A 13,494-nucleotide genomic window follows, 5' to 3' on the forward strand; every position below is an offset into this window, starting at 1 on the left:
TTCCGGCCTTACTTCTGCTGTCCCAATCCACTGTGTGGAAGTATGGCTAGCACACGGAGAAATAGGATTTTTAGGTCTAAAACGAGGTGTCTCCACTCGTCTTAGTTAGCTGTAGCATAGAGGTTACTCATTGCACATCGAGTAATCACGCGAGTAAATTAAATGTGCATCCCGGGATGCTAGTTTGCAAATATTTCGGTAGAGTAGTTAGATAGCTTAGCTGTTAGGTTAGGGTTTTTATTTATCAGGTCTAGGGCTTTTGTAGGATTCATCTAGATTTATAGTTTTAATATACCAAAGCCATTAGATATTTACAGTAGGTAGCTAGGTTCCTTTTCGATACATTTATGGCTATTTTATTGCATTTGTTGTTCATTATTATGGGTTTATGGATTAACTTCAGTTTAGCGTTAGCTAGGATGTAGTTTGGGGTTAGGGTTTGTTAGGAGTTTTTACATATATTTATTTATGACTTATTGACAAACTTGACTTACTTATGACAAGACTATATATTTGGTCTCTTGCAACGCTACTGGTAGAAATATATTGTGGGAAAAATTAAAGTAAATAACCACAATATAATGTAGTATTGTAGAATCAATTTGCTTACAAATAAATATTTGTTTTGCCTGTCCCTTGGCAGTTTGTATGACGATTACATTCTGTTTTCTGCAGATTATCTGTGATTTTCACACTTGACCTTAAAAATACGGGGTCATATATTATTGAAATTATATCAATGAGTGATTTATCCAGGCTAGATCGAGGCAGATGCAAGATCCGTGGTTTATTTTGGTCCGAAAGTGTGATTCAAAATGACTACAATTATAGTTTGGTTAATATTACTTCATTGATTACTAAAATGTATTACAAAATTGCAGAGTTCTGAAGAATTAGAGTGGATCAAATACTGCAGCTCTACTACCAGTAATTTGTCGGGTTAAATTGTCCCTTTGAATATATTATTCCTGCCATTAATGATTGAAATGAAGATTGAGCTGGTAAAGTACATCGTGCTCAGAAATACCTATTAAAAATAAAATAAAATAAAATAGGTATAATTTAGCCTAGAGACCTGACTCCATCCGGGCGTGACTGTAGATAAGTAAGTTTGTACGTACTATAATAGTAAAAATATAAAATATTTTTCCATGACGTTAATATAATTATTTTCCTTTAGCTAGCTAGGTTAGCAAGCAAATAAATAAAAGGAAAATATAAAGTACAAACAAAAAGGACTTTCTACTTTCATGGTAACTGGTCACGGTAGGGCTCGGTGGGAGATAATATAAAAAAATATATAATATATTATTATTCATCAAATTCACTTACTGATTACAATATATTTCTGATTTATATGAATAAGATATTCTTACAATTTGTTATAAATTTGCAATAATTTTTTTTTTTTACATTTGACAGACTTTACTTACACTGACATACTTTACTGACAATTTAACTATGACATTCTACAGACTTATTTGATTTTGACATACTTACTATTGACTTATTGATTACATCTTATTATAGACTTAATCTGATTAAGTCAAACATTACTATAACTTGCAATGACATATTTTACTCTGACATAATTCATGGTTTAATAATTATTTGACAATATTAGGATTTATAGGCGTATAATTCATAACTCTTTCCTATTATGCGAAAAAGATTTTGGTTACTATTAGCGGTTACGATGAAGGGTCCTACATAAACACTAAACGATCATTTGGCCAATCTACTGATCCAATTCAAGATATTAACTTATTTAATTAGTATTTATTTAGGTCATTTGCATTATTTTATAATAACTAATAAAGGTAATTACGGTTTACGGTATTTTAAAGGGTTTTTAGGATTTTAGATTTTCTTATTGGAATTTTTAGTATTTTAGATAGGTCTAGGTCTAGCTAAGTAGGGGTAGTTAGGGTTATTTGAGGAGAGAGGTGGGAAGTGTTACAAGTTCCTGCATTTATTAAGACAGGGTCACCCCCTAGGATCTGGAAGATTTGGGTTGTCATCTAGACTTCTTAAAGAAGCCAGATTCTAGTCCAATTATCCCGTATCTATATACTTATATATTCACTTTTATATTACCCCTTTCCGGCCTTACTTCTGCTGTCCCAATCCACTGTGTGGAAGTATGGCTAGCACACGAGGAATAGGGTCTAGACTAAATCGAGCTTCCTCACTCGTCTTAGTTAGCTATAGCATAGAAATTACTCATTGCACATCGAGTAATTACGCGAGTAAATTAAATGTGCATCCCGGGATGCTAGTTTTCAATTATATCGGTAGAATAGTTGGATAGATTAGCTGTTAGGTTAGGGTTTTTATTTATCAGGTCTAGGCCTTTTGTAGGATTGATCTAGATTTATAATTTTAATATATCAAAGCCATTAGATATTTACAGTAGGTAGCTAGGTTCCTTTTCGATACATTTATGGCTATTTTATTGTATTTGTTGTTCATTATTATGGGTTTATGGGTTAAATTCAAAATAGCGGTAGCTAGGATGTTGTGTGGGGGTTAGGGTTTGTTAGGATTTTATTACATATATTTATTTATGACTTATTGACAAACTTGACTTACTTATGACATGACTGTATATATTTTGTCCCTTGTAACGCTACTGGTAGAAATATATTGTGGGAAAAATTAAAGTAAATAACCACAATATAATGTAGTATTGTAGAATCAATTTGCTTACAAATAAATATTTGTTTTGCCTGTCCCTTGGCAGTTTGTATGACGATTACATTCTGTTTTCTGCAGATTATCTGTGATTTTCACACTTGACCTTAAAAATACGGGGTCATATATTATTGAAATTATATCAATGAGTGATTTATCCAGGCTAGATCGAGGCAGATGCAAGATCCGTGGTTTATTTTGGTCCGAAAGTGTGATTCAAAATGACTACAATTATAGTTTGGTTAATATTACTTCATTGATTACTAAAATGTATTACAAAATTGCAGAGTTCTGGAGAATTAGAGTGGATCAAATACTGCTGCTCTAGTACCAGTAATTTGTCGGGTTAAATTGTCCCTTTGAATATATTATTCCTCCCATTAATGATTGAAATGAAGTTTGAGCTGGTAAAGTACATCGTGCTCAGAAATACCTATTAAAAATAAAATAAAATAAAATAGGTATAATTTAGCCTAGGGACCTGACTCCATCCGGGCGTGACTGTAGATAAGTAAGTTTGTACGTACTATAATAGTAAAAATATAAAATATTTTGCCATGACGTTACTATAATTATTTTCCTTTAGCTAGCTAGGTTAGCAAGCAAATATATAAAAGGAAAATATAAAGTACAAACAAAAAGGACTTTCTACTTTCATGGTAACTGGTCACGGTAGGGCTCGGTGGGAGATAATTTAAAAAAAAATATAATTTATTATTTATTCATCAAATTGACTTAATGATTACAATTTATTACTGAATTCATTTGAATAAGATATTCTTACAATTTGTTATAAATTTGCAATAATCTTTTTTTTTACATTTGACAGACTTTACTTACATTAACATACCTTACAGACAATTTGACTATGACATTCTATAGACTTATTTGATTTTGACATATTTACTATTGACTTATTGATTACATCTTATTATAGACTTAATCTGATTAAGTCAAACATTACTACAACCTGCAATGATATTTCTTATTACTCTGACATAATTCACGGTTTAATAATTATTTAACAATATTAGGATTTATAGGCGTATTATTCATAACTCTTTCCTATTATGCGAAAAGGATTTCGGTTACTATTAGCGGTTACGACGAAGGGTCCTACATAAACACTAAACGATCATTTGGCCAATCTACTGATCCAATTCAAGATATTAACTTATTTAATTAGTATTTATTTAGGTTATTTGCATTATTTTATATTAACTAGTAAAGGTAATTACGGTTTGCAGTATTTTAAAGGTTTTTAGACTTTTAGATTTTCTTATTGGAATTTTTAGTATTTTAGGCAAGCCTAGGTCTAGCTAACTAGGGGTAAATTAGGGTTAGTAGAGGAGAGAGGGGGGAGAGTGTTATAATCGGTGAACGTGACCAGGATTAAGTTTATTATTTTAAAATAATTCGTATATTTGTTAAAATTGTTGTCTGAGACCAGGATTAAGTTTATTATTTTATAATAATTCGTATATTTAATGCGATTGGTTCCATGAGACCAGGATAAAGTTTAATATATTATGTATATTTCATAATAATTCGTATATTTATGTAATTATGCCGCGAGTCTATTTAATTCGGTTTTTATTAATTTGATTATCGTTACTAGTTTCATTGTGAGTTATATGTCTTGTTTTGGATCAAAGTTGTTGTTATAGTTGATTTGTGTAAACGGTCGATTATAGCAACACAATTGTTGACGTGAAGACGGATAGCATATTTTGGAATAGAGTTATTGAGTGATTGAAGAACTTTTTTTTTATGATTTTATTTCTATTAAACAATTTTTATGCGTATGCCATGTTAGTCATAGCTTTTACAAGTTTTTTACGCGATTAAATACTAGAACTTATGAAAATATATTTTGGTCTATTTATAGAATTGTTTTATGAAAAGTAGTTAGCTAAAATTATTAAAGTTGTATACATGGGGAGGCGTACGTAGTAATGTTTAAAATATTCTAAAATTGCTGGTTTTGTTGTTATTATATTTCGATATGAATTTTATGTGTACAATGTAGATTTTAGAAATTAGAGACACAAGTCTATATATTTATATTTTATTTCGTCTAACATAAATTAAACATAAAAGGTTCACTTAGCGTAAAGTGATCTCATGTTAAGTTTTGCCATTAGGTTGTGTAATAATTAGTCCATCAAACTATAATGGAAATGAATTTACGTTACTTTTATATACACTTAGGCATATTAATATAAACTACCGTAGCCTTAGTTTGTGTTGAAGTCAGTTGTGTAATTACAATAAATAAAATCTGGGTTCGATTCCTAGATGACGTAGCTTAAAATAGGGATAGTCAAAATTAGAAAACATTTTAATACGAATATTTTAGTATACTTAACTCAACACAAACATTATTATTACCAACTGGCAAGGCTGAATGAAGTTTTGTTGTTTTCGGGACATGCGTTCAATATTACAGTTTCATTAGGACAATATTGACATCTCTGTAGTTTCAGTCAGTTACTAAAAGTTGGAAATAAAAACAGGTAAATTTTATTACAATAATATTGCGATTGAACATACGTACCTAGATAATGTGAATCACCTGTTTTTGTAGCAAATTTAAAACGGCATCATTCTATCATCTTATTTGTTTTCATAAATTAAAGTTAATTCGGTACTGTTAAAATTCGGTCAAATACTACACATAATAATTAATAATTACCTATTAAAATTGTAAATATAGGGAGATTATCATTCAGGGAAAAATTCATTTTTTGTTGCCTTAATTTACTTTGTAACTTTGTGTCTCGTGTTTCTGTTTCTTTAAATCATAAACATACATACATACATATATTATTTAACACACTCTCGTCAATGCATTGTTTGGTATAAATACTCGATTAAAGTGTGGTTTTATAAAGTTTTAAATATTATACTAGAGTTAGTCATTCAGAGGTATTACTAGTTTACCTAACTATCATACAGTTAATTTTTGCTTTTTAGGAGACCAAAGGTTAGGTTAGTGTGTTATGAAACTGATTATGTAAGTACAGTAGGGTACGTAAAATAGTCAAGTTGAAATAAGGTAATACGTTGACTCTGTATGTTTATGTTTCATTTGGTATCGACGTCACTCGAGACATTCTTAAAAGTTATCGAGAATAGTTGACTGGTTACAAAAACATGTCGCGCCAGCCACTTGACTGAAATTTGAGCTTAAAGTTTAAGTCATTCGAAGAATTAAAAAAGTGTTGTGCCAAACCACTTGAGTGTAACGTGAGTGTTGTTTTTGTTATCGCTCAAAGTTAAAGTTTGAATGTCTTTATTTTTTATCATGTAGGGAATAGCGTTTAGTATGAATTCAAATATAATTTTAAAATTACTTACCTACATATTTATGGGTTGGTTTTATGCTTAGTGCTTTAGGATAACATTATTTTAATAGATTCATTACATTTGGTTACGATAATAGTCTGGATAAGGTATAGTAATTAATTGTATGCATACATGATTTAGTATTAACGTCAATTATTTATTTCACAAAATACTTTAAGTCACTGACACTCAATCTTGTTAACATCGCGATATTACTTAAATAAACTTTTTTTTCACAAAGTTCGTAGGATAGATGCATTGATTTATAGATTACTTTGTACAGATGGGCTTTACGAATACGAACATAACGAAGTGGGCTAGATAATTGGTACGCAATGGACTTTGTGTATGTTACGTTGCGGTGCATATTCGCTCGGGGTTATATGCATGGGTCTATCTATTTATTTTTGAAATCATTGAGTAGGTATAGAAATGTGTGACTTACTCGGTAGCGATGAAGCTATTGATTTATTTTTTATCTAGTGTTTATTGAAATGGCTTATTATTTTTTTTATTATTGTTCTTATATGTAAACAAAGGTTGTTAATAGTATTACAATTTCTGAGCTAGAATTGTAAAAGCGAATAATTTAAAATATATAATGACAATAAGTATTTTAAAGTTCAACGTTTTTATGGCACCTATATAAAAATCGAGTTGCATAGTATATAATTACACGTTCATTTATTTTGAGACTTTACCTTTTCAGGTATATATACATTTTTCACATATATGTTTACATTATTCACATATATGCTAGGAATATTTATGAGTAAATAGTACAGTAAACATTTTTCTATAAGCCACAATTTTGGGTTGACTTAAATAGTTTTATATCCACAAACAGGTAATTTGTGAAGCTTGTGACACTTATAATAAGGGCGTTTTTGCAGTTGGTTTAGGAAATCTAGGTTTCCATTTAGATCTAATTACGTGTGAATTTAATCAATTTAGACTAAATTAGAAATAAATAATGAAATTTCAATAAATAATTATGTACGATATATTGGTCAATAAGTAGGTTAGGTTAAAATAAAAATAATAATAATGTATTACATTACAAACATATTATTTATTCTTTATTTACGTTTTGAAGTTTAGTAATTTTTAAATACAGTTTAAAGTATTATTTAATTTTTATAGCTGGTAATGTAGATGGTTATCAGGTTATCACATTAGATTGTTTCTTTTCATGTTTATGACATAAATACCTAACTATTTAATTTTATTTTGTTAATTTTAAATAATTTCAAAGTTTGTTATTATTTTGCCAGGCTCTCCATAGTTACAATTTATAGCAAGTAGATGTTGTTTAGGTTTTTTTTTTATCACAAGATGGTATAAATATATAAACTTTGCTATGTAGTATATTGCACTGTTATTTTCAAATAGGTAATAGAGTTCAAAAAAAAAAAATAGTTTTGTTGTAATAGATGTATTGAATGTATGTTTGCTAACAGTAAATTTTCATAAAAAAGATTACGCATTATTAATACTTCTTTTTAATTGTTTTTTTTGCGAAAGTATTGTTAAATTTTCAGGGATGTATGAAAAAAAAGAATGAAGACGAATAAATTCGATGAATGTTAAACTACGAGTTAGTGCATGTTAGTAATTGCATGAAATATATTTCTTTATGCAGGGCTCTGAGAAAATAGCAAAACTAAATTCAAAACACTTTTTTGACATTCTGACCGGAACACTACACTATACAAGGGAGGTAACACGGTAGTTTGGAGTTAGGTTAGGCTCGCTAAAAAAAAAGAGCATACTTGCAGAGTTTAAACTGCTTCCGTGTTATCTCTATACTACACACAACACCAGAACTAGAACTCACACACCCATCATTAATGTGACGTCATAGTACTTTCTTCATATGGAAAAGCATAATGCGAAGTGAGCTTAGAACTTTCTAATGACAATATGTATTATGTAGCTCATTTCGAATCAGTTTAATGATTAGTTGTGCTTTTTTATTGGTCAGTACTATTTAGGAATTTTAATAATTATTATAAATAAATTTATTTATTTAGCGCTTCATTGTAGAAACGAAAGGTTAAGCATTAGTTTAATCTTTTATTTTAACGTCCCGTTAATGATGAACATGCGCCCGACTGGGAAAGGCTTTTTGGAAGATTTAAGTCTTGAGTTACGGTGTTGGAATTAAATCTTTTAAAGAAAATGTGTGGCATAGAATGCCCTAAAAACCCCTCGAGTGGCATAAAATGCTCCTTGGTAAAAGGTTCAATCTTGTCTTAAAAAGAGATACGTCAGTTCCTCTCTTGGTCGCTAAAATATAGACATAAAGTCGGAAACGTCGTATGTATCATTCGGATCGATAGAAGGTTAGGACAAATGTCCTACAAGCACAACTTCTATTTTCTTGTTGAGGCAAGCTGAACTGGTTGCGTTTTTTTAATTGTTTATTTCTAACATGTCTGAACTTAGAAACTTATTCTTTCAGAAATGTTCATTCTTTAGTTTGGTTTAAACACACACCACACACAGCCGCAACAAAAAAAAAAGGCACACACACAGAAGGGAAGAATGTTAAAAGGGTTCTTATTATAGTTTAATTGCATTATTTTTGATTACGATATTTTTTTACTTATTTTGTTTTGTTTCGAAAATTTACTTTCGCAAATATATTATTAATATATTTAAGCTACAGCAAATTTTGGGAGGCGATTGTAACATGTCAGAGGCTCCCTTCCATGTTAACATTATATGTGAACATAGTATTGTTCTATTTTTAAGTCGGATAAATTTCCAATATTGTGTCCCACGGTAATTTAAGTATTTATATTTCTTCTCATATCTCAAGTGGGCCATTTCGTCTGAAATTCTAGAAACAAAGTTTGGAGGGCCTAGTAATTTATAGTAAACCAATATATTAAGATATCTATTCATAAAATAATTTGAACTTTATTTCAATGTCATAAAGCTTTTGTAGTTTAAAAATCTGTTAAAAATCAGTTTGGTTTCTTATGTTTCAAGGGCTTAGACTCGTATTTCACACGTCGTCGTAAAAATGAATGAATAATGTTTGTTTTGGTTAAAATATTCTATGCAAATTTGAACCATATAATAAAGAATTAAGAAAGGGGCGGAGTTCTACAATATGTGCTTATATAGAAAAACAAATGCGGTTAGAATAAAAAAGTGAAGTGTCAATCCCATAGGCGTAAAGATATAGTTTAAACCACACCCAAAAGTAGGTCAATTTGGACCTTATTTTAATTAGGAAATAAGGTGTAATTAGTGAAAGGACTGTACGAAATTATGAAATTCAGTATTGGTTATTGGGAAACCAATGACGTACAAGGAAGTGGGAAATAGCAGGGATGACGGGATCTAAGGTAGGGATCGATAGAGTCCCTTACGAGATGACTCTTCGTCGCCTTCCGCAAACCGTCGGACGTCGGTTCTCTAGCTAGGTCTATCTAGATTACCTATATTGTGTCCTGACCTGGACTTTGCTAGTTTCTCATGATGCTGGTAGAGTTTGGATTGGAGCATAATGTAGTGTAATTTGTTGTGGGGTTTTACTTGAATAATTTTAGAGAAGTACATTTAAATTGTGTTAATTTTAGTGGGTTTAATTCCTTTTGTGTTGTTTATTGATTTGTGGTTCAGACAAGTGCTAGTATTTAATATTGTACTAGTAAAGTTTAAATTATAAATCAATAGACTTATTAATATTGTAAAGTTAGTATTGTTCATAGTGGTTTTGTAATTTTTAGTGAATTTTAATTATTTATTGATTTGTGCTCAGACAAGCGCTAGTGTGTGAGAACATACTAAGTGAAGTTTAAGTTATAGTTATAGTTATAAATCAATAGTCTTAAAGATTGTAAAGTCTTGAGTTGTTTCCAATGAAAATTAATTAGTTTGTGTTTTAATTGTGTTTAATATATTTAGTGTTTTGGCCTGGTTTATTTTAGTGATATTAAGCACTGAAATGAACTTGGTTGGAATACTCTATATATTAATTTTAATTTAGTTTAGTGAGTTGTTTCGTTCATACTTATGGGTTAGAGAGAACTAGTTCCGATCCAACATAGTGTTGGGGGGTTAGTAAGTTGTGCAGGTAACCTAACGGTGGCAACTACAGCGCAGATTACTAACTTGCGGTGTTTTTGATAAAACCCAGGTGGGGACCTGGCAGTTCCTGCATTTATTAAGACAGGGTCACCCCCTAGGATCTGGAAGATTTGGGTTGTCATCTAGACTTCTTAAAGAAGCCAGATTCTAGTCCAATTATCCCGTATCTATATACTTATATATTCACTTTTATATTACCCCTTTCCGGCCTTACTTCTGCTGTCCCAATCCACTGTGTGGAAGTATGGCTAGCACACGAGGAATAGGGTCTAGACTAAATCGAGCTTCCTCACTCGTCTTAGTTAGCTATAGCATAGAAATTACTCATTGCACATCGAGTAATTACGCGAGTAAATTAAATGTGCATCCCGGGATGCTAGTTTTCAATTATATCGGTAGAATAGTTGGATAGATTAGCTGTTAGGTTAGGGTTTTTATTTATCAGGTCTAGGCCTTTTGTAGGATTGATCTAGATTTATAATTTTAATATATCAAAGCCATTAGATATTTACAGTAGGTAGCTAGGTTCCTTTTCGATACATTTATGGCTATTTTATTGTATTTGTTGTTCATTATTATGGGTTTATGGGTTAAATTCAAAATAGCGGTAGCTAGGATGTTGTGTGGGGGTTAGGGTTTGTTAGGATTTTATTACATATATTTATTTATGACTTATTGACAAACTTGACTTACTTATGACATGACTGTATATATTTTGTCCCTTGTAACGCTACTGGTAGAAATATATTGTGGGAAAAATTAAAGTAAATAACCACAATATAATGTAGTATTGTAGAATCAATTTGCTTACAAATAAATATTTGTTTTGCCTGTCCCTTGGCAGTTTGTATGACGATTACATTCTGTTTTCTGCAGATTATCTGTGATTTTCACACTTGACCTTAAAAATACGGGGTCATATATTATTGAAATTATATCAATGAGTGATTTATCCAGGCTAGATCGAGGCAGATGCAAGATCCGTGGTTTATTTTGGTCCGAAAGTGTGATTCAAAATGACTACAATTATAGTTTGGTTAATATTACTTCATTGATTACTAAAATGTATTACAAAATTGCAGAGTTCTGGAGAATTAGAGTGGATCAAATACTGCTGCTCTAGTACCAGTAATTTGTCGGGTTAAATTGTCCCTTTGAATATATTATTCCTCCCATTAATGATTGAAATGAAGTTTGAGCTGGTAAAGTACATCGTGCTCAGAAATACCTATTAAAAATAAAATAAAATAAAATAGGTATAATTTAGCCTAGGGACCTGACTCCATCCGGGCGTGACTGTAGATAAGTAAGTTTGTACGTACTATAATAGTAAAAATATAAAATATTTTGCCATGACGTTACTATAATTATTTTCCTTTAGCTAGCTAGGTTAGCAAGCAAATATATAAAAGGAAAATATAAAGTACAAACAAAAAGGACTTTCTACTTTCATGGTAACTGGTCACGGTAGGGCTCGGTGGGAGATAATTTAAAAAAAAATATAATTTATTATTTATTCATCAAATTGACTTAATGATTACAATTTATTACTGAATTCATTTGAATAAGATATTCTTACAATTTGTTATAAATTTGCAATAATCTTTTTTTTTACATTTGACAGACTTTACTTACATTAACATACCTTACAGACAATTTGACTATGACATTCTATAGACTTATTTGATTTTGACATATTTACTATTGACTTATTGATTACATCTTATTATAGACTTAATCTGATTAAGTCAAACATTACTACAACCTGCAATGATATTTCTTATTACTCTGACATAATTCACGGTTTAATAATTATTTAACAATATTAGGATTTATAGGCGTATTATTCATAACTCTTTCCTATTATGCGAAAAGGATTTCGGTTACTATTAGCGGTTACGACGAAGGGTCCTACATAAACACTAAACGATCATTTGGCCAATCTACTGATCCAATTCAAGATATTAACTTATTTAATTAGTATTTATTTAGGTTATTTGCATTATTTTATATTAACTAGTAAAGGTAATTACGGTTTGCAGTATTTTAAAGGTTTTTAGACTTTTAGATTTTCTTATTGGAATTTTTAGTATTTTAGGCAAGCCTAGGTCTAGCTAACTAGGGGTAAATTAGGGTTAGTAGAGGAGAGAGGGGGGAGAGTGTTACACTGTGACGTCAGCAACAGTGATGTTTTACAATTGTCGCACCTGTCACCGTGGTGAAATTGGAGCCTGGTGTTTTATTTCATGCATGGTGTAAAATAATTTATTTTAAGTACAGTCAAATACCCTATTGATTTTTTTTAAATCATTTATTTACATACAATATATATACAGTGGTACTACTAAACGAAATTAATAACTAGCTTAAATCTAAAATAGGCCCTTGAGGCATTGTACCAAGGATGCTGGCGGCATTTCCTCGCTGTATCGCAATGCTGATACGTTGTGCGAGGTAGCCGCCAGCTCTTCGGTCACCAGTTACGTCAACCAGACGCTTCGCGATTTCTGCGAACAACTTATGCGCGCTGGGACCCCATGGACTGATTGATTGATTGTGTATGTCAGAATAATCTTAAGCCTTTCCAGAAAATCTTAGAGTTTTAATGATATTTTGAGGTACGGAACACCTCAAAAGAAAAAAACGGAACCCTTATAGGATCACTCGTGCGTCTGTCTGTCTGTCCGTCTGTCACAGCTTATTTTATCGGAAACTACTGGACCAATTAAGTTGAAATTTGGTACACATATGTAAATTAGTGACCCAAAGATGGACATGTTTTTTTTATAATTTTACAATACATAGGTTCGAAGTTATTTAAGAAAATAGCCAAAAAATTACCTTTATCTCCGAAACTACTGGGTCTAAAATTTTGAAAAAAATACACAAAATAGTACTTTACATATAGATGACAGGAAAACCTATTAGAAATGTGCAGTCAAGCGTGAGTCAGACTTATGTACGGAACCCTTGGAACGCGAGTCCGACTGGCACTTAACCGGTTTTTTTCATTACAGCACTCCAAGGCCCCCTGGACCGCAAGCAATGTCTGGCCCCATACAAGTTGTACACCGTCAAGGTCATCAATGAGCTGACCTCGCTAGTGAAGGACAAGCGACCCGGGTCCAAAGGAGGCGAGGACGAGGACGAGGGAGAAGGTATGATGCTGTAGCTGTCTCACTCAAAAGCGATCTCTTCCAGACAATTACTTACAGCTTGGCAAAAAAGAGTAGAAATTAAAAAGTGGCAACACTGTAGTGTCGTACCTTTCAAACCAATCATATATATAAAATCGAAAAACCAGAATGGGATAAAAAACGAGCGAAGAAGCGAGATGGCGCCTTACAA

At 31.2% G+C, this 13,494-nt stretch overlaps 1 protein-coding gene across 2 annotated transcripts in view; it reads left to right on the forward strand.

Annotated features, from left to right (window-relative positions):
• Window positions 1–13,494, forward strand: part of LOC134803859 (uncharacterized) — a 105,397-nt gene that overhangs the window by 60,483 nt on the left and 31,420 nt on the right. For both annotated transcript variants that reach the window (XM_063776684.1, XM_063776685.1), the window contains one exon: window positions 13,164–13,304. In XM_063776684.1, the coding sequence (XP_063632754.1) occupies window positions 13,164–13,304 (141 nt within the window). The remainder of the gene's footprint in view (window positions 1–13,163; window positions 13,305–13,494) is intronic.

Source organism: Cydia splendana, chromosome 27 (assembly GCF_910591565.1).
Source record: "Cydia splendana chromosome 27, ilCydSple1.2, whole genome shotgun sequence".
NCBI classification, from domain to species: domain Eukaryota; kingdom Metazoa; phylum Arthropoda; class Insecta; order Lepidoptera; family Tortricidae; genus Cydia; species Cydia splendana.